The 22857-nt window shown below is 48.3% G+C and overlaps 1 protein-coding gene across 3 annotated transcripts in view; it reads right to left on the bottom strand.

Moving 5' to 3' along the window:
• Positions 1 to 12028, bottom strand: part of LOC139233154 (torsin-1A-like) — a 29286-nt gene extending 17258 nt beyond the window's left edge. The window contains exons 1-3 of one of the 3 annotated variants that reach the window (XM_070863729.1): positions 11973 to 12028; positions 8920 to 9077; positions 6643 to 6908 (exon numbers count right to left, since the gene is read on the bottom strand). In XM_070863729.1, coding sequence (XP_070719830.1) covers positions 6643 to 6908; positions 8920 to 9043 — 390 coding nt within the window. In that variant the 5' untranslated portion in view covers positions 9044 to 9077; positions 11973 to 12028. Of the gene's footprint in view, positions 1 to 6642; positions 6909 to 8919; positions 9078 to 11968 lie in introns of all 3 variants that reach the window. The other 2 variants (XM_070863731.1, XM_070863730.1) reach the window with 2 other exon arrangements.
• Positions 12029 to 22857: the final 10829 nt, after the last annotated feature.

Below are 22857 nucleotides of genomic sequence, written 5' to 3'. Positions count from 1 at the left end.
ATCCACCCTGCTCATTACATCCTCAAAGAACTCCAGCAAATTTGTCAAACATGATTTCCCTTTCCTAAAACCATGCTGACTCTGCTTGATTGAATTATGCTTTTTTAAATGTCCTGCTACTGCTTCCTTAATAATGGACTCCAGCATTTTCCCAATGACAGGTGTTCGGCTAACTGGTCTGTAGCTCCCTGCGTTTTGTCTGCCTCCTTTTTTAAATAGGGGCATTACATTTGCGGTTTTCCAATCCGCTGGGACCTCCCTAGAATCCAGGGAATTTTGGTAGATTACAACCTGTCATGTATCTCACAGTACTGTACATAACTGTATCTTACCATGCTATACATGACTGTAACTAGGGATGACCTGTAACCACTAGCTTACCTTACCACCAGGGGTACACTTGCAGGAGACAGGTATATAAGGACAGGTCTCAGGCAAGTGTGGCATTTGAGAGCTGTGTAATAAAGGTGCAGGTCCTGAGTGACCTTGTGTGAGTCTGTACTGCAGGGACAGGACATTACAGTGGCGACGAGTTACGGGATTACAGAATCCACAGAATGGCGACCAATGGCTCAGATGAAAAATACAATGCTGGAGATAATTGGGAGGACTTGATAGAAAGGCTCCAGCAAAGCTTCGTAACCAAAGACTGGTTAGGCGACGATAAGGCAGACAAGAGAAGAGCCCATCTCTTGACCAGCTGTGGCTCGAAAACAAACGTCTTAATGAAGGACCTGCTGGCACCCGAGAAGCCAGTAAGCAAGTCGTTTGAAGAGTTGAGCACACTGGTAAGAGACCACCTGAAGCCAGCGAGCAGCCTACACATGGCCAGACACAGGTTCTACAACTACAGACGCTGTGTGGGCCAGAGCATACCCGATTTCGTGGCGGAACTTCGGAGGTTGGCTAGCTTATGTGAGTTCTCCGATGAACTAAGGAGAGAAGTACTGAGAGACTTTTTTATTGAAGGAATAGGCCACGTAGGCATATTCCGAAAACTCATAGAGACCAAGAACTTGAACCTAGAGGCAGCAGCACTGGTTGCACAGACATTCTTGGCAGGAGTAGAAGAAACGAGGTTAGTCTACACTGTGGGTACGACAACTAACGAAACATCGGAACAAGGGGTTCACAGCGTGAAACAAGCCGCTACCCCCACACACAGACAAAGGCAGGAGAGCAGGCCCTCAACAGCAGGCAGTGGCGCCAGAAGCCATCAAGGGCCACATGAACGGCTGTTCAAACCTCATCAACTCACAATGCGAGCAATCAACTACAAACTGAGAGAAGCTGAAGAGAGATCAGCCAGACGCAGCTCATCCTTCGGAAACAATGGAAGCGGTCTGTGCTGGAGATGTGGGGGAAGGCACTCAACAAGGGGGTGTCGATTTCAGCATGCCGTTTGCAGAAACTGCGACTATACAGGGCATCTGGCCCGCATGTGCAGAAAAACAGCAGCTCGGCTGGTATACGAATTGGAAGGGTCGGAAAGCGGACCAGAAGACGGTGGGGACAGTACCCGGGACACCAAGGTACAGTGGGTCAACACGATCAATGGCCACTGCTCTTACAACAAGACGCCTCCAATAATGATGAGGGTCCTACTCAACGGGATACCCGTCAACATGGAGCTGGATATGGGAGCGAGTCAATCTCTCATGAGCGCTCAACAATTTGAACAGCTGTGGCCGCACAAAAGAGACAGACCAAAACTCACAAGGGTCGACACCAAACTAAGGACCTATACCAAAGAAATCGTCCCAGTCCTTGGCAGCACCATGCTCTCAGTCACACACAAAGGGACAGTGAACCGACTTCCCCTGTGGATTGTCCCCGGAGATCTCCCAGCACTGCTGGGTAGAAGCTGGCTGGCAAAATTAAACTGGAAATGGGATGATGTTCACGCCATGTCGTCAGAGGAACGGACCTCCTGCTCAACAGTTCTAAGTCGATTTGAACATCTCTTTCAGCCAGGTGTGGGCATCTTCAAAGGGGCTAAAATCAAAATCTACATCACACAGGACGCTAGTCCGGTCCATCACAAGGCTAGAGCTGTGCCTTATGTGATGAGGGAAAAGATTGAATACGAACTGGACCCGCTTCTGCGGGAAGGCATTACTTCACCCGTGGAATTTAGCGACTGGGCAAGTCCCATCGTCCCAGTCATGAAGCCTGATAGATCCGTACGAATCTGTGGGGACTACAAATCTACAATAATCAGAGTCCCCCTACAGGACCAATACCCGCTGCCCAGAGCGGAGGACTTATTTGCCACATTGGCTGGAGGAAAACTTTTCTCAAAACTAGATCTCACATCTGCGTATATGACGCAAGAATTGACCAACGAGTCTAAGCTACTCACCACCATCAACACACATCGAGGCCTTTTCATGTACAATCGATGCCCATTCGGCATCAGGTCGGCAGCTGCTATATTCCAGCGCAACATGGAGAGTCTGCTCAAGTCCATCCCGGGGACGGTTGTATTTCAAGACGACATACTTATCACGGGCAGGAACACCGACTCCCATCTCCGTAATTTGGAGGAAGTACTAAAGCGGTTGGAACGGGTAGGCCTACGAGTCAAGAAATCCAAGTGCCTGTTTCTCACGCCTGAGGTTGAATTTTTGGGCAGAAGGATTGCCGCTGATGGAATCCGCCCAACAGAATCCAAAACAGAAGCAATTCGCCTGGCACCCAGGCCCCGGAATGTCTCGGAACTGCGCGCCTTTCTCGGGCTACTCAATTACTTTGGGAACTTTATGCAGAACTTAAGCACGCTGCTGGAGCCTCTCCATGTGCTACTCAGAAAGGGGTGCGATTGGTTTTGGGGGGACGCCCAGGAACGCGCCTTCAATAAGGCACACAATCTTCTGAGAGCAAGGCAATAAACGCCAACGCCTCGGCGCGCATTCAATGGTGGGCACTCATGCTGGCGTCTTACGATTACACCATAAAGCACAGACCAGGCACAGACAACTGTGCCGACGCGCTTAGCAGGCTACCCCTGGCGACCACGGAAGGGTCTGACGAACAGGACTGTGAGATAGTCATGGCAATCAATGCCTTTGAATCCACAGGTTTGCCCATGACAGCTCGCCAAATCAGAGCCTGGACGACCAGCGACCCCACGTTATCCCTGGTAAAAAGATGTGTCCTAACTGGTGACTAGGCAGAGGCTCGCGATGCCTGCCCCGAGGAGATCAAACCTTTCCATAGGCGCATGCATGAGCTGTCACTACAAGCAGACTGCCTGATGTGGGGCAGCCGAGTAGTTATGCCTCTGCGAGGCAGAGAGGCATTTGACCGGGAGCTCCACCGCGAGCACCCGGGAATCGTTCTCATGAAGGCCATAGCCAGATCCCACGTCTGGTGGCCTGGCATTGACGCGGACTTGGAACTCCGCGTCCGACGGTGCACCATTTGTGCCCAACTCAGTAATGCCCCCAGGGAGGCTCCCCTGAGCCCCTGGTCCTGGCCCACCAAACCGTGGTCGCGGGTGCAAGTAGATTATGCGGGCCCATTCATGGGCAAAATGTTCCTCGTAGTTGTAGATGCATTTTCAAAGTGGATCGAATGCACCATTTTAAACTCGAGCACCACCTCCACCATGTTCGCAACGCACGGCATTCCTGACATTTTGGTCAGTGATAATGGTCCGTGCTTCACCAGCGCAGAATTCCAAGATTTTATAAGTGACAACGGCATAAATCACGTTAAGACGGCACCGTTCAAGCCGGCCTCCAACGGCCAGGCGGAGCAAGCAGTGCAGATCATTAAACAAGGCATGCTCAAAATCCAAGGTCCCACGCTGCAGGGCCACCTGTCGCGACTGCTGCTGGCATACAGAACTCGTCCACATTCATTGACTGGTGTTCCCCCCCGCGCAACTATTGATGAAACGGATCTTAAAGACAAGGCTCTCATTAATCCTCCCAGACATGCATGAAATTGTTGAGGCAAAGCGCCGTAAGTTAACCGAGTACCATGACCGAAATTCGAGGGGGAGGTGGAATGAGATAGGGGACGAAGTATTTGTGCTAAACTATGGCAGGGGTCCCAAATGGCTTGCAGGGACAGTAACAGGCAAGGAAGGAAACAGGCTACTGGTAGTACAAATGGACAATGGCCAAACCTGCCGGAGGCATGTCGACCAAGTCAAAAGTAGATTTACCAACAACACTGCTGAACCAGAGGCAGAGTACAATGTGGAACTCACACCACACCTGGTGGACAGACAGAGGAAACAACCTGATGAAAGGGCAACCACAACAGACAGCCCAGGCGAGATACCAACAATCATACTGAACGAAACAGACAGCCCAGGCGAGATACCAGCAATCGCACCGAAAGAAAAACAGGCACCAAGGCAAACAACTGAACCACAACTGAGACGTTCCACGCGAGAGCGTAGACCACCTGAGAGACTGAACCTATAAAGACAATAAGACCTTGGGGGAAGGTGATGTCATGTATCTCACACTACTGTACATAACTGTATCTTACCATGCTATACATGGCTGTAACTAGAGATGACCTGTAACCACTAGCTTACCTTACCACCAGGGGTGCACTTGCAGGAGACACTGGATACCTGTCCCAGACAGGTATATAAAGACAGGTCTCAGGCAAGTGTGGCATTCGAGAGCTGTGTAATAAAGGTGCAAGTCCTGAGTGACCTTGATTTCAGCATGTGCCTCGTGTGAGTCTGTACTGCAGGGACAGGACATTACACAACCAATGCATCCATTATCTCTACAGTCACTTCTTTTAAAACCCTAGGATGCAAGCCATTAGGTTCAGGGGACTTGTCCGCCTTTAGTCCTATTATTTTACCGAGTACTACTTCTTTAATGATCGTGATTATAGTAAGTTCCTCCCTTCCTATGGCCCCTTGATTATCCACTATTGGGATATTTTTAGTGTCTTCTACCGTGAAGACCAATACAAAATATTTGTTCAACGTCTCTGTTGTTCCTTATTATTAATTCCCTAGTCTCGTCTCTAAGGGATGAACATTTACTTTAGCCACTCTTTTCCTTTTTATGTATCTCTAGAAACTATTGCTATCTGTTTTTAAATTTTGTGCTAGTTTACTTTCATAATCTAGTATCCCTCTTTATTAATTTTTTTGTCGTTCTTTTCTGGCTTTCAAAAGTTTCCCAATTCTCTGGCCTCCCACTAGTCTTGGCTACTTTGTATACCCTTATTTTCAATTTGATACCATCCTTTATTTCCTTAATTAGCCACGGAATGTTATCCCTTCTCTTACAGTCTTACCTTCTCATTGGAATATATTTTTGTTGAGAGTTATGAAATATCTTCTTAAATGTCTGCCACTGCTCATCAACCATCTCATACTTTAATTTATTTCTTCAGTTCACTTTAGCCAACTCTGCCTTCATATCTTTGTAGTCTCCTTTATTTAAGTGATGTATCTGTGGATTATTGATGCAGGTTGAACCTCTGTGGTCTGGCACTCTTGGGACCTGGCTGGTGCCGAAACAAGAGAATTTTCCGAACCACGGGAGGTCAGTGCTGGCGATCGCTGAGTGAGGGAGGAGAGGCGGGGAATGTTGGGGATCGGTAATTTCTCTGTGTGTCTCGGGTCTGATGCCCCTTCACTGCACCATCAAGTTGCACAATACGACAATGAGGAAGCAGAGTGAGATGCTGAATGTCACGGGAGCGCTCAACAGTGAGCTCCAATTCCAGGCCCTGGAAAGTGGTAGTAGCACCACGGATGCCGAACCACGGATGTTTCCGGACCTGAGAGGTTCAACCTGTACCATCAATCTATCATATGAACATAAGAAATAGGAGCAGGAGTAGGCCATAGGCCATATGGCCCCTCAAGCCTGCTCCGCCATTTAATACGATCATGGCTGATCCGATCATGGACTCAGGTCCACTTCCCTGCCCGCTCGCCTTTATTCCCTTATCGGTTAAGAAACTGTCTATCTCTGTCTTAAATTTATTCAATGACCCAAGTTCCACAGATTTACAACCATCTGAGAGAAGAAATTTCTTCTCATCTCAATTTTAAATGGGTGGCCACTTATTCTAAGATCATGCCCCCTAGTTCTAGTCTCCCCCATCAGTGGAAACATCCTCTCTGCATCCACCTTGTCAAGCCCCTTCATAATCTTATACGTTTCGATAAGATCACCTCTCATTCTTCTAAATTCAAATGAGTAGAGGCCCAACCTACTCAACCTTTCCTCATAAGTCAACCCCGTCATTTCCGGAATCAACCTAGTGAACCTTCTGTGAACTGCCTCCAAAGCAAGTATATCCTTTCGTAAATATGGAAACCAAAACTGCACGCAATATTCCAGGTGTGGCCTCACCAATACCCTGTATAACTGGAGCAACACTTCACTGCTTTTTTACTCCATCCCCTTTGCAATAAAACCCACGATTCCATTGGCCTTCCTGATCACGTGCTGTATCTGCATACTAACCTTTTGTGTTTCATGCACCAGGACCCCAATGTCCTGCTGTACTGCAGCACTTTGCAATTTTTCTCCATTTAAGTAATAACTTGCTCTTTGATTTTTGTCTGCCAGAGTGCATAACCTCACACTTTCCAACTATCGTTACATTGAAGGTCTTACTAACCTCGATAATAACAGTGATTACCTGGTACTGGTCAATGAGTTGAAGATGAGGGAAATGGAGGGTTGACACGAACATGTGAATGTGCTGGCTCTCCATTCCATTTTTATAAAGGTTCTTCGCTATCAGTTGACTGGCAAAGTTTTTGCCGGTGCCGCTGTTACCGTGTAGAGACATGGTGAGGGGTTTCTTGGGAACAGGGGTACTTAAAGAACCTTTAATAGCTTTCAGGATCACTTCATTGGCAATGTGCTGTCCAAACAGTTTGTAGGCGAGGTCGTTCTCCAGCCCTGTGTTACCAATCCACAAAGAACAGTCATGTTGCTGCACGTACACAGGGGCAATGCTCAATACATAGCATTATAGACATTTACGGCACAGGAGGAGGCCATTTGACCCATTGTGTCCGTGCCGGCCAACAAGAGGCTATCCAGCCTCATCCAACTTTCCAGCTCTTGGTCTGTAACCCTGCAGGTTACGGCACTGCAAGTGCATATCCAAGTACTTTTTAAATGTGGTGAGGGTTTCTGCCTCTACCACCCTTTCAGGTAGTGAGTTCCAGACCTCCACCACCCTCTGGGTGTAAAAGATTCTCCTCAACTCCCCTCTAATCCTTCTACCGATTACTATAAATCTATGCCCCCTGGTTGTTGACCTCTCTGCTAAGGGAAATAGATCCTTCCTATCCACTCTAACTGCATAATTTTACACACTGATGCAGGCTGGCAGGCAGCATTAGGCTATCAGATTCAGGACATTACAAACTGAACCCAATACCCGCTTTTACCATGACGGGATCTTCGATGTAATGGCGAATGTCTGTGACAATCTATAGTCAACTGAGTCCATTGTTCCATTGTTTACCATGAAGTACAAGAAAGCAAGAGGTTTTTTTTTACCAATGGGACTTAGAATCATAGAATGATTACAGCACAGAAAGAAAGCCATTCGGCCCCTCGAGTCTGTGCCGGCTCTCTGCAAGAGCACTTCAGCTAGTTCCACTCGCCCGCCCTTTCCCCGTAGCCCTGCAAGTTTTTATCCTTCAGGTACTTATCCAACTCCCTTTTGAAAGCCATGATTGAGTCTGCCTCCACCACCCTCTCAGTCAGTGAATTCCAGATCCTAACCACTCGCTGCGTAAAAAAGTTTTCTCATGTCGCCTTTAGTTCTTCTGCCAATCACCTTAAATCTGTGTCCTCTGGTTCTCGGCCCGTCCTCCAATGGGAACAGTTTCTCTCTATCTACTCTATCCAGACCCCTCATGATTTTGAGCACCTCTATCAAATCTCCTCTCAACCTTCTCTGTTCTAAGGAGAACAACCCCAGCTTCTCCAGTCTATCCACGTAACTGAAGTCCCTCATCCCTGGAACCATTCTCGTAAATCTTTTCTGCACCTTCTCCAAGGCCTTCACATCCTTCCTAAAGTGTTCTGCCCAGAATTGGACACAATTCTCCAGTTGAGGCCGAGCCAGTGTTTTATAAAGGTTCATCATAACTTCCTTGCTTTTTGTACTCTTGACATCCTTTGGTTCACAAGTATTTTCTCGAAAATGGACTTTTAGTCAGTTGTGCGTGATGTCACAATGGTGGAAGACGAATGTCGGTCAAACGTTACATGTCAGGATAAACATATCTGCACATATAAGAACAACAACTTGCATTTATATAGCGTCTTTGACGTAGTAAAACATCCCAAGGCGCTTCACTGGAGTGTTATCAAAGAGCCACATAAGGAGTTATTAGGGCAGGTGATCAAAAGCTTGGTCCAAGAGGTAGGTTTTAAGGAGAGTCTTGAAGGAGGAAAGAGAGGCGGAAAGGTTATGGGAGGGAATTCAAGAGCTCGGGGCCCAGGCAGCTGAAGGTATGGCCGCCAATGGTGGGGCGATTAAAATCGGGGACGCGCGAGAGGCCAGAATTGGAGGAACGCAGGGATCTTGGAGGGTTGTAGGGCTGGTGGAAGTGACATCGATAGGGAGGGGGGAGGCCCACGGAGAAATGGGAATTTTAAAACCGTGGCGTTGCCAGACTGGGAGCCAATCTAGGTCAGCGAGCACAGGGTGAATGGGACTTGGTGCAAATTAGGTCAAGGGCAGCAGAGTTTTGGAGGGTGGATAATGGGAGGCCGGCCAGGAGAGCGTTGGAATAATCGAGTTTGGAGGCAACAAAGGCATGCTTCACATCTTCCCTAGCCATCGACAATTCAATAACAACAATTAGCAACACTAGCCCAACAATCCCAAAGTAAAACATACAGTCAGAAAGCAGCTTAAATCATAAGTATTTAACAATTAATGCTTGACCTTTTCTATTCAGTGATATCCAATTATCATTGCAGCACTCACTGCTTTGGAACCAATTGTTGTAAAGTCCCACCAGTGCCATCACCAGTGCTAAGCCTATTCCAATAAGATACATATCACTCATGTCTGGTAGGTATGCTCCTGGAATGTGTGACTGACTGAAAAACAAATAAAACAGTTTGAAAAATTAAGTAGCAGATCAGAGGAATTTTCTAAAGATACCAAAGCTTTTAACATCAGAACTGCACTTGCTGTCGGGCAAGCCAAGTGCTAAACTCTTCAAGTGTGTCAGCTGTGATTCAGTGGGCCGCACACTCGCCTGAGTCAGAAGGTTGTGGGTTCGAGTCCCACTCCAGAGACTTGAGCACAAAAATCTAAGCTGAGGGAGCGCTGAACTGTCGGAGGTGCCGTCTTTCGGATGAGACGTTAAACTGAGGCCCCGTCTGCTCTCTCTCTCTCTCTCTCTTTCTCGAGTGGATATAAAAGATCCCAGGGCACTATTTCGAAGGAGAGCAGGGGAGTTATCCCCGGTGTCCTGGCCAATATTTATCCCTCAACCAACATCACTAAAACAGGTCATCTGGTCATTATCACACTGCTGTTTGTGGGAGCTTGCTGTGCACAAATTGGCTGCCGCGTTTCCCACATTACACTCCAAAAGTACTTCATTGGCTGTAAAGCGCTTTGGGACGTCCAGTGGAAGGCAAGTCTTTCTTTATTTCTTTCTATGATGGCATTTTTGCTCCACTCAACACAAGATAAAAGTTCATGGGGTTGAGGGTAATATATTAGCATGGATAGAGAATTGGCTAACTAACAGAAAACAGAAAGTCGGGATTAATGGGTCATTTTCCTGTGGGGTGCCGCAGGGATCGGTGCTGGGTCCTCAACTATTTACAATCTATATTAATGACTTGGATGAAGGGAGCGAGTGTAATGTAGCCAAGTTTTCTGATGATACAAAAAATCTGCAAAGGGATATAGACAGGCTAAGTGAGTGGGCAAAAATTTGGCAGATGGAGTATAATGTGGGAAAATGTGAGGTTATCCACTTTGGCAGAAATAATAGAAAAGCAAATTATAATTTAAATGGAGAAAAATTGCAAAGTGCTGCAGGATAGAGAGACCTGGGGATCCTTGTGCATGAAACACAAACAGTTAGTATGCAGGTACAGCAAGTAATCAGGAAGGCAAATGGAATGTTGGCCTTTATTGCAAGGAAGATGGAGTATAAAAGCAGAGAAGTCCTGCTACAACTGTACATGGTATTGGTGAGGCCACACCTGGAGTACTGCATACAGTTTTGGTCTCCTTATTTGAGGAAGGATAGACTTGCATTGGAGACTGTTCAGAGAAGGTTCACTAGGTTGATTCCGGGGATGAGGGGGTTGACATAGAAACATAGAAAATAGGTGCAGGAGTAGGCCATTCGACCCTTCGAGCCTGCACCACCATTCAATAAGATCATGACTGATCATTCACCTCAGTACCCCGTTCCTGCTCTCTCTCCATACCCCTTGATCCCTTTAGCCGTAAGGGCCATATCTAACTCCCTCTTGAATATATCCAATGAACTGGCATCAACAACTCTCTGCGGTAGGGAATTCCACAGGTTAACAACTTTCTGAGTGAAGAAGTTTCTCCTCATCTCAGTCCTAAATGGCTTACCCCTTATCCTTAGACTATGTCCCCTGGTTCTGGACTTCCCCAATATCGGGAACATTCTTCCTGCATCTAACCTGTCCAGTCCCGTCAGAATTTTATATGTTTCTATGAGATCCCCTCTCATCCTTCTAAACTCCAGTGAATACAAGCCCAGTCGATCCAGTCTCTCCTCATAGGTCAGTTAGGCAGATACGTTGAGTAGCTTGGCCCTCTACTCATTAGAGTTCAGAAGAATGAGAGGTGATCTTATTGAAACATAAGATAATGAGAGGGTTCGACAAGGTGGATGCAGAGAGGATATTTCCACTCATAGGGGAAACTAAAACTGGAGGACATAGTCTCAGAATAAGGGGCCGCCCATTTAAAACTGAGATGAGGAGAAATTTCTTCTCTCAGAGGGTTGTAAATCTATGGAATTCTCTGCCCAGAGAGCTGTGGAGGCTGGGTCATTGAATATATCCAAGGTGGAGACAGACAGATTTTTGAGTGATAAGGGAGTAAAGGGTTATGGGGAGCGGGTAGGGAAGTGGAGCTGAGTCCATGGTCTGATCACCCAAGCTCTTATTGAATGGCAGAGCAGGCTCGAAGGGCCAAATGGCCTACTCCTGCTCCTATTTCTTATGTTCTTATGTTCACACGAGCCTATCTCACTCCTCTCCATCTAACCCCATCAGCATATCCTTCTGTATTTTTGCATCAAATGCATCTATGCTATTCGTCTCAACAACTCCCTGTGGGAGCGCGTTCCACATTCGAACCATTCTTTGAGTAAAGAAGCTTCTCCTGAATTCCCTATTGGATTTGTTGGTGACTACCTTTTATTTATGGCTTCTAGTTTTGGGCCCCGCCACAAGAAGAAATATCTTCTCGACGTCTACCCTATCGAACCCTTACATTATCCGGTCATTATCACATTGCTGTTTGTGGGAGCTTGCTGTGTGCAAATTGGCTGCTGCGTTTCCCACATTATAACAGTGACTACACTTCAAATAAAATACTTTATTGGCTGTAAAGCGCTCCGGGACATCCCCAAAAGTGAAAGTCTTTGAAAAGGAGTAATTATCTATCTCAAAAGGTGACAACTGTCAACAAACCCAAAGACAATTAAAAAATTAAATATAATTAGTTTTTAAAAGTACAAAGTTACATTTGTTGTTAAATTAAGAATACATCTTTAAGGCCACTGGTCTCAGAGTGGCCCATCCAGCCCCCAACAGCTCGTTCAACCTGCTTCTATGTTGATGCAAAAGCGGAAATGCATCGCATCAGGAAAGGGAGAGGAAGTTTTTACACTTTCTCAACAAAGTCTCCAAACTTCTGGCGCCGCGACTCCCACCCGCGCAGTAAATTAAAACTCATCGTGATTCCAACAAACAAAACGTACTTACTGGATCCCGGAGTCCGCATCGAAACTGGTGCAGGAAGAACGAAAGAGAAAGAGAAAGTTTGAATTCACTTCCTGGCCGGGCCAGTCCTTCCCTGCTCACAGACCGACACAGGGGCAGGACCGAGAAACGGGTCCGCTTCTTCCTCAAACCCACCTTCAACCCCCTCATTCACCCCTAATTCCCTTAACCCCTCATTCACCCCTCAACCCCACCCCCTCATTCACCCCTCAACCCCATCCCCTCATTTACCCCTCAACCTCCTCATTCACCCCTCAACCCCACCCCCTCATTCACCCCTCAACCCCACTCCCTCATTCAACCCCATCCCCTCATTTACCCCTCAACCTCCTCATTCACCCCTCAACCCCACCCTCTTAACCCATCCCCTCATTCACCCCTCAACCCCACCCCCTCGTTTACCCCTCAACCCCACCCCCTCATTCACCCTTCAATGCCACCCCCTCATTTATCCCTCTACCCCACTCCTTCATCCCTCATTTACTGCTCAATCCCACCCCATCATCCCCTCAACCACCTCTTTCACCCCTCAACACCCCCTCAACCCAATCATTCACCCCTCAACACCCCCTCAACCCAATCATTCACCCCTCAACCACACCCCCTCATTCACCCCTCAATCCCCTCGTTCACCCCTCAATCCCCTCATTCACCCCTCAACCTCCCCATTTACCCCTCAACCACCCCCCCACATCCACTCCCACCCCCTCAACTATCTCGTTCCCCCCTCAAACCCACCCCCTCATTCACCCCTCAACCCCATCCCTCATCCCCTCATTTACCCCTCAACCTCACCCCCTCATTCACCCCTCAACCCCACCCCCTCATCCCCACCCCCTCATCCCCTCCCACCCCCTCATTCATCCCTCAACCCCGCCCCTCATTTCCTCACATCCACTACTCCCCTCAACCCCCTCATTCACACCTCAACCCAACCCCTTCATCCCCTCCCACCCCCTCAACTACCTCGTTCCCCCCTCAAACCCACCCTCTCATCCACCCCTCAACTCCCTCATTACCCCTCTCAACCCCACCCCTAAACCCCCTCATTCACCCCTCAACTCACTCATTCCCCCTCAACTCCCTCATTTCACCTCAACTCCCTCATTTCCCCTCAACTTCCTCATTCCCCCCTCAACCACCCCCTAATTCCCCCCACATCCCCTCAGACCCATCATTCCTCTCATTCCTCCCACCCCTTCCTTATATCCCCCCTCCTCATAACCTCCCCCTCATATATCTATCCTCAAATATCGCCCCTTGTATCTCCCCTCATATCCCATATCCCAACTCCCTCATCCCCTCCAACACCCTCAATGCCCTCATCCCCCCTCAACCCCAACTCATCATTCACCTTAACACCTTCAATCCCCCAACCCCCTCATACCCTTCAACCCACCCATCCCCAACTCCTCATCCCCCTCAACCCCCTATCCCCCCAAACCCCCTCATCCATTCCCCAACCCCTTCATCACCCCCGTGGAATGGTGAAGATGAAGGGTAGTTGATGGGAACAAAGGGTGGAAAGCACTGTCTGAGAGGGCGGTTCAATTTTGCTTTCAAAAGTGAATTGGATAAGTACCTGAAGGAAAAAAATTTGCAGGGCTACGGAGAAAGGGCGGGGGCGTGGGACTAGCTGAAGTTGGGTTGGCGAGGCGTGAGTCCGGGGTCGGAGGCCTATAAAAGGCCGCGAGAGGCGTCGGGAGTTCGTTGGTGAGGCGTGAGTCCGGGGTCGGAGGCCTATAAAAGGCCGCGAGAGGCGTCGGGAGTTCGTTGGCGAGGCGTGAGTCCGGGGTCGGAGGCTTATAAAAGGCCGCGAGAGGCGTCGGGAGTTCGTTGGCGAGGCGTGAGTCCGGGGTCGGAGGCCTATAAAAGGCCGCGAGAGGCGTCGGGAGTTCGTTGGTGAGGCGTGGCTTGTGCAGCTACAAGGAGAAGGCAAAAAAGAAGTAGAAAGAAACAGAAAGGTGACGTCACAGCCTAGGGGGTAAGTGATTGGCTGGTGATTGGTGAGTAGCTTTTCTTTTTCTTTTTATATTAGTCAGTAACTTTTAACATTGTTATTACCAATTTAAGTGTATCTAAGGGTTAAGTCATGGCAGGAGAGCTCGGTCGGGTGTTATGCTCCTCCTGTACCATGTGGGAACTCAGGGACACTTCCGCTGTCCCTGGCGACTACGTGTGCAGGAAGTGTATCCTCCTCCAGCTCCTGACGGTCTGCGTTGTGGAATTGGAGCTGAGGGTGGATTCACTCTGAAGCATCCACGATGCTGAGAATGATGTGAGTATCACGTGTAGTGAGTTGGTCTTACCGCAGGAGAAGGGTCCACAGCCAGATAGGGAATGGAAGACCAGCAGGAAGAGTAGTGCAAGGAAGGTAGTGCAGGGGTCCCCTGTGGTCATCCCCCTGCAAAACAGATACACCGCTTTGAGTACTGTTGGGGGGGATAACTCATCAGGGGAGGGCAGCAGCAGCCAAGTTCATGGCACCGTGGCTGGCTCTGCTGCACAGGAGGGCAGGAAAAAGAGTGGGAGTGCGATAGTGATAGGGGATTCAATGATGAAGGGAATAGATAGGCGTTTCTGCGGCCGCAACCGAGACTCCAGGATGGTATGTTGCCTCCCTGGTGCAAGGGTCAAGGATGTCTTGGAGCGGGTGCAGGACATTCTGAAATGGGAGGGAGAACAGCCAGTTGTCGTGGTGCACATTGGTACCAACGACATAGGTAAAAAAAGGGATGAGGTCCTACGAAACGAATTTAAGGAGCTAGGAGCTAAATTAAAAAGTAGGACCTCAAAAGTAGTAATCTCGGGATTGCTACCAGTGCCACGTGCTAGTCAGAGTAGGAATTGCAGGATAGCGCAGATGAATACGTGGCTTGAGCAGTGGTGCAGCAGGGAGGGATTCAAATTCCTGGGGCATTGGAACCGGTTCTGGGGGAGGTGGGACCAGTACAAACCGGACGGTCTGCACCTGGGCAGGACCGGAACCAATGTCCTAGGGGGAGTGTTTGCTAGTGCTGTTGGGGAGGAGTTAAACTAATATGGCAGGGGGATGGGAACCAATGCAGGGAGACAGAGGGAGACAAAAAGGAGGCAAAAGCAAAAGACAGAAAGGAGATGAGGAAAAGTGGAGGGCAGAAAAGCCTAAGGCAAAGAACAAAAAGGGCCACTGTACAGCAAAATTCTAAAAGGACAAAGGGTGTTAAAAAAACAAGCCTGAAGACTTTGTGTCTTAATGCAAGGAGTATCCGCAATAAGGTGGATGAATTAACTGTGCAAATAGACGTTAACAAATATGATGTGATTGGGATTACGGAGACGTGGCTCCAGGATGATCAGGGCTGGGAACTCAACATCCAGGGGTATTCAACATTCAGGAAGGATAGAATAAAAGGAACAGGAGGTGGGGTAGCATTGCTGGTTAAAGAGGAGATTAATGCAATAGTTAGGAAAGACATTAGCTTGGATGATGTGGAATCTATATGGGTAGAGCTGCAGAACACCAAAGGGCAAAAAACGTTAGTGGGAGTTGTGTACAGACCTCCAAACAGTAGTAGTGATGTTGGGGAGGGCATCAAACAGGAAATTAGGGGTGCATGCAATAAAGGTGTAGCAGTTATAATGGGTGACTTTAATATGCACATAGATTGGGCTAGCCAAACTGGAAGCAATACAGTGGAGGAGGATTTCCTGGAGTGCATAAGGGATGGTTTTCTAGACCAATATGTCGAGGAACCAACTAGGGGGGAGGCCATCTTAGACTGGGTGTTGTGTAATGAGAGAGGATTAATTAGCAATCTCATTGTGCGAGGCCCCTTGGGGAAGAGTGACCATAATATGGTGGAATTCTGCATTAGGATGGAGAATGAAACAGTTAATTCAGAGACCATGGTCCAGAACTTAAAGAAGGGTAACTTTGAAGGTATGAGGCATGAATTGGCTAGGATAGATTGGCGAATGATACTTAAGGGGTTGACTGTGGATGGGCAATGGCAGACATTTAGAGACTGCATGGATGAACTACAACAATTATACATCCCTGTCTGGCGTAAAAATAAAAAAGGGAAGGTGGCTCAACCGTGGCTTTCAAGGGAAATCAGGGATAGTATTAAAGCCAAGGAAGTGGCATACAAATTGGCCAGAAATAGCAGCGAACCCGGGGACTGGGAGAAATTTCGAACTCAGCAGAGGAGGACAAAAGGTTTTATTAGGGCGGGGAAAATGAAGAACGAGAAGAAGCTTGCAGGGAACATTAAGGCGGATTGCAAAAGTTTCTATAGGTATGTAAAGAGAAAAAGGTTAGTAAAGACAAACGTAGGTCCCCAGCAGTCAGAATCAGGGGAAGTCATAACGGGGAACAAAGAAATGGCAGACCAATTGAACAAGTACTTTGTTTCAGTATTCACTAAGGAGGACACAAACAACCTTCCGGATATAAAAGGGGTCAGAGGGTCTAGTAAGGAGGGGGAACTGAGGGAAATCTTTATTAGTCGGGAAATTGTGTTGGGGAAATTGATGGGATTGAAGGCCGATAAATCCTCAGGGCCTGATGGTCTGCATCCCAGAGTACTTAAGGAGGTGGCCTTGGAAATAGCGGATGCATTGACAGTCATTTTCCAACATTCCATTGACTCTGGATCAGTTCCTATCGAGTGGAGGGTAGTCAATGTAACCCCACTTTTTAAAAAAGGAGGGAGAGAGAAAACAGGGAATTATAGACCGGTCAGCCTGACCTCAGTAGTGGGTAAAATGATGGAATCAATTATTAAGGATGTCATAGCAGCGCATTTGGAAAATGGTGACATGATAGTTCCAAGTCAGCATGGATTTGTGAAAGGGAAATCATGCTTGACAAATCTTCTGGAATTTTTTGAGGATGTTTCCAGTAAAGTAGACAAAGGAGAACCAGTTGATGTTGTATATTTGGACTTTCAGAAGGCTTTCGACAAGGTCCCACACAAGAGATTAATGTGCAAAGTTAAAGCACATGGGATTGGGGGTAGTGTGCTGACGTGGATTGAGAACTGGTTGTCAGACAGGAAGCAAAGAGTAGGAGTAAATGGGTACTTTTCAGAATGGCAGGCAGTGACTAGTGGGGTACCGCAAGGTTCTGTGCTGGGGCCCCAACTGTTTACATTGTACATTAATGATTTAGACGAGGGGATTAAATGTAGTATCTCCAAATTTGCGGATGACACTAAGTTGGGTGGCAGTGTGAGCTGCGAGGAGGATGCTGTGAGGCTGCAGAGTGACTTGGATAGGTTAGGTGAATGGGCAAATGCATGGCAGATGAAGTATAATGTGGATAAATGTGAGGTTATCCACTTTGGTGGTAAAAACAGAGAGACAGAGTATTATCTGAATGGTGACAGATTAGGAAAAGGGAAGGTGCAACGAGACCTGGGTGTCATGGTACATCAGTCATTGAAGGTTGGCATGCAGGTGCAGCAGGCGGTTAAGAAAGCAAATGGCATGTTGGCCTTCATAGCGAGGGGATTTGAGTACAGGGGCAGGGAGGTGTTACTACAGTTGTACAGGGCCTTGGTGAGACCACACCTGGAGTATTGTGTACAGTTTTGGTCTCCTAACTTGAGGAAGGACATTCTTGCTATTGAGGGAGTGCAGCGAAGATTCACCAGACTGATTCCCGGGATGGTGGGACTGACCTATTAAGAAAGACTGGATCAACTGGGCTTGTATTCACTGGAGTTCGGAAGAATGAGAGGGGACCTCATAGAAACGTTTAAAATTCTGACGGGTTTAGACAGGTTAGATGCAGAAAGAATGTTCCCAATGTTGGGGAAGTCCAGAATCAGGGGTCACAGTCTGAGGATAAGGGGTAAGCCATTTAGGACCGAGATGAGGAGAAACTTCTTCACCCAGAGAGTGGTGAACCTGTGGAATTCTCTACCACAGAAAGTTGTTGAGGCCAATTCACTAAATATATTCAAAATGGAGTTAGATGAAGTCCTTACTACTCGGGGGATCAAGGGGTATGGCGAGAAAGTAGGAAGGGGGTACTGAAGTTTCATGTTCAGCCATGAACTCATTGAATGGCGGTGCAGGCTAGAAGGGCTGAATGGCCTGCTCCTGCACCTATTTTCTATGTTTCTATGTTTCTATGTAAGTGCTATTGCAGAGAGCCAGCACGGGCTTGACGGGCCGAAAGGCCTCCTTCTGTGCTGTAATCATTCTATGATTCTATGTTTACAAGGTGGTTTCAAATCCTTAATGGAGGCTTGGACAGTAAGTTGATGTACATTGTCTTTCATGTTTGGTACTGCATTTGAAGAGAGAATAGATGCGTGGCTTGTTATGTATGCATTTCAATGATGTACTCTAAGACTAGACCTAAATGTACCTTCACCCTGTATATGCCGTACCTGTATACCAGAGGGTGCTGCTGCTGGAGACCTAAGGGTCACCTGTACACTGCAGGTAACCCAGTATAAAAGGGAGCTCACCTCTTGGTGTCCTCACTCTAGGAGCTGCAATAAAGGACTACCGTCCGTACAGTTCAAGTGCTATACCCCTGCCTCATAGAGTCATTAACAGAGTGCTTACATGCACAATAACTGGCGACGAGGTTACGAATTCCATGCACAACATGTCTAATCTCAGCAACTTCCAACAATTCGCTGATGGGAAAGATTGGGATGCGTTCGTGGAAAGGTTAGAACACTTCTTCATCGCAAACGACCTGGCTGGGGACTCACCAATCTCGCTGGCGAACAAGCGCAGGGCCACCCTGCTCAGCATAGTGTGGGCCCACTATCCATGGCCTCGTCAGGGACCTGCTAGCCCCAGCGAAGACAACAACCAAGAGCTATGCTGAACTCGTAACTTTAATACAAGAGCAACTTAAACCCAAAGAGAGCATCCTCACAGCCAGGCACCGGTTTTACACTCACGGCTGGTCCGAAGGCCAAGAAATTGCTAAAGTTTGCTGCAGATCCAAGAAGATTGGCTGCACCGTGCGACTTTGGCGACCACCTCACCGAAGCACTAAGGGACATTTTCGTTATTGGAATTGGCCACGAGGGTCTCCTCCATAAGCTGCTCTCTCAGGAAACTACGGTCAACCTGCAGAAGGCAATCTAAGTGAGCCAGGCCTTCATGATTTCGGTCTGCGACTCCAAACGAATGATGACCCACACCCAGGACTCTAACCCGACGAGCACGGTGAGCAGAATGGCGACTTTCAGAGGCAAGAATGCTGCCCCGAGTCCCGCAACCCTGAGTCCGCCACATGGGGCCAACCCGGCTAGCCCCGTGCTGGCGCTGTGGCGGAAAGCACAGGGCCCACCAGTGCCGATACACAGACTATAACTGCAAAGGCTGCAACATGAAAGGTCACCTTCAGCGAATGTGTAGAAAATGTTTTACTCACCGCGTCGCTGAAGAGTTGGCCGATCACCCGGGTTCCAACACTGATGAAGACAAAGCTGCTCAGCCCCTGGAAGAAGAGTACAGAATATATACCTGCTCCACCGAGAGTTCCCCGTGGAAAATGGAAGTGGACATCGACGGGGTTCCAGTTTCGATGGAGATCGACACGGGGGCAAGCCAGTCGCCGATGAGTCAGACGGCCTTTGAAAAACTCTGGAACAATCCCGCCCAGCGGCCAAAACTGTCCCCAATCCAGGCAAAGCTGCTCACCGATACAAAAGGCACCATTGCCGTCGTTGGCAGCGTGGAGGTCCAGGTGTCCCATGGCGGCGCGATGTACGAGCTCCCCTTGTGGATCGTTGCCGGTGATGGTTCAGCGCTGCTGGGAAGAAGTTGAATGAAGCAGGTCCAAATCGGTCAGAACGACGACAGCCTCCGGGCCCCCAGCGAGAAACATCCTACGCGGCCCCAAACTTGGATCCATCGCAGCACCTAGAAATCCTACCGGCCAGCTCGACTGCGTGGCGACGACACAGACTGCACAACACCGCGGCGAGATGATCCAACCCGAGCGACCAGACCTCGCCTTCCGGGCCATGGCAGGACTCCGACGGAAGAAGATCGGTGTAGAAGGTGGATTTCCAGCGCCTGTGGCCAAACCTGGGGAGAAAAGGATCACCACAGCCGACCTCGAGGAGGGGCAGAAGATGGCGGCCACACCACGAGGCGAAGAACTGGCCGCGACCAGACCACGAGGGGCAGCGTTGGAGGAGCAACAGGTGGCACCAAGCGGCGAACCGGATTGGGGTAAAGATTGCAAGGCCCTCTTAAAAGAGACTGGCAACCCAAGGCAATTAAAGGGACAGTTCCACTCTCGGCACAGCGATGCCAAGGACACTAAAGTTAAAAGTGCAGTAAGCGAATGCAGGTATGCAAATGTAATGTTAAATGGTGATGCCGGAAAAACTAATGGAAAAAATGTAATGAATGCTTTTAAATGTGATGTGAGTAACAAGTTTGTACCGTTGAATAGTGATGCCAGAAATGTTAATATGATAAATGTAACCCTGAATGGAGATACCGATACACAAGAAAGTGCAAAATGTGATAATGTGAAGAGAGATAACAGTGTAGAATCGACTAGTTGCGATCGGAGCCAATGTGTCATGCATGTAAAAAGTAGAATGTTAAATGACACCGGGCTCTACAGGTATAATGTCAATGCCAGAGGAAACCCCCCCGTGGGAGGCCCCCAGGTCCAGCGGGCTACCTGACAATGTAGCCTGGGCTTTTGGAACAAATGTGATGCCCCAGGAAGGGTTCACACACACCCAGTGGGATCAGACCCACTGCAGGGACAGTGGTCAATGGGCAATGTAAGGGCGAAAAACCTTAAATAGGGGTAAAGTAATTCGGGGTAATTAAAATAAAGTAAGAAAGACTGAGAGTAAGGTTTAAAATGCATTCATGGTAGAATAGCTGAATTAGGCAGAAATACTAAGGTCAGACAAATTCTCTTAGGAGATAAGAACACCCACAAGATTTATGTAGACAGCTCACAACAATAATGAGAAGAAACCACTATGTTCCAGTCACACGAGATAGCAGGCCTCTTTGAACTGCTTACAGACAGGTGGTTGGCCAAGGACACAGCCTGAGAACCAGTATGGGAACGCGTTCACAAAAAGGTAACACATTACCTATAGGGGAGGGGGGGGCTTTTCCCGTAGCAACAGTGATGTACCAATGGAATCATTAGAAATTACTGTAACCACGAGAATCATTAGAAACTACTGTAACCAATGATATTGCCTGTAACCTGTATTAACCTGTATTGAGGAAGGACATTCTTGCTATTGAGGGAGTGCAGCGAAGGTTCACCAGACTGATTCCCGGGACTGACCTATTAAGAAAGTCTGGATCAACTGGGCTTGTATTCACTGGAGTTCAGAAGAATGAGAGGGGACCTCACAGAAACGTTTAAAATTCTGATGGGTTCGGACAGGTTAGATGCAGGAAGAATGTTCCCAATGTTGGGGAAGTCCAGAACCAGGGGTCACAGTCTAAGGATAAGGGGTAAGCCATTTAGGACCGAGATGAGGAGAAACTTCATCCAGAGAGTGGTGAACCTGTGGAATTCTCTACCACAGAAAGTTGTTGAGGCCAATTCACTAAATATATTCAAAAAGGAGTTAGATGTAGTCCTTACTACTAGGGGGATCAAGGGGTATGGCGAGAAAGCAGGAATGGGGTACTGAAGTTGCATGTTCAGCCATGAACTCATTGAATGGCGGTGCAGGCTCGAAGGGCCGAATGGCCTACTCCTGCACCTATTTTCTATGTTTCTATGGCCCCAAGTTTCGTCCCGCGATGAAAACGGCGCACCTCCGAGCTGGGCGCCTGTTTTTCCCGCCGAAAACTACGCTTAAAAAAAACTCCGATATTCTGGAGCTCGATGTCTGCTTGGCACGGCGCGCTCTTCGCAGCAGGGGACGGAGCCTAACACTCGCGCCGATTTTCTAGGTAGCAGGGGGCGGGTACAATTTAAATTAGCCTTTGTGGTGCCGGCAACCCTGCGCATGCGCGTTGGAGCGTGCGCGCACGCGCAGTCTCACACAAACATTGGCACTCGGCCATTTTTAAAAGGACTGCAGAAAAAGTGAAGATTTGTTTCTTGGACCCCATGCAAAGGCTTGTAATTTAATTTTTTTGATATTTCTGTGTGTGAGGGAGTGCTTTTAGCAGCACTGCTGAATAAATCACCTGCTGAAATCAGTGAGTTCAGCTTTTCACTGCTAAACTTGCAGAACCGGTGCTGCATTGGTGCATGCAAATTAAGGACTGTGTGTTTGGAGAAATAAGAGTGCCAATTCAACTTTGCAATGGATCAATGGCCTCAGTCCCTCTCACAGCTCGAAGGCTGCTGCTGTATCTTCGGCTGCCGTCGAGCCACTGACGCCGCCCCTAAAGCGTGGCCGAATGGCCTCAAGCACCATAAAGAGCTGTGTGTGTCAGGTGTTGATTCTTTGGCTGCCGGCCAGCCACTGATGCCGCTGCTATCTCATGGCCGAATGGCCTCACGTCGGTCCGCTGCTGATTCTTCGGCTGGCTGCCGGCCAGCCACTGACGCCGGTGCTATCCCATGGCCGAATGGCCTCAAGTCCGTCTGGGTGTTGCTTCTTCGCAGCCAGCCACGAAGAGAATGAAGGCCTGCCTCAAGCACCGCAGCTCAGCTCGAAGCTTGCTGCCGCTGCCGTCGAGACACTGACGCCACACCCCTGCCTGTCTCCAACATGAAAGGCCAGCCTGAAGCACAGCAGCTCGAAGGCTGCTGCTATTTCACAGAGGTAGGAACATGGTTTATTTAATCTTTTCTTTGCTTATAAATTTTTATTCAGGTTGGATTTATTTGTATAATATTTGTATAAGTATAACTAAGGATTGATTGTAGAATTTAATGACTTCCCTTCCACCCCTC

Source organism: Pristiophorus japonicus, chromosome 20 (assembly GCF_044704955.1).
Source record: "Pristiophorus japonicus isolate sPriJap1 chromosome 20, sPriJap1.hap1, whole genome shotgun sequence".
NCBI classification, from domain to species: Eukaryota; Metazoa; Chordata; class Chondrichthyes; family Pristiophoridae; genus Pristiophorus; species Pristiophorus japonicus.
This window is presented reverse-complemented; position numbering and strand designations above follow the sequence as displayed.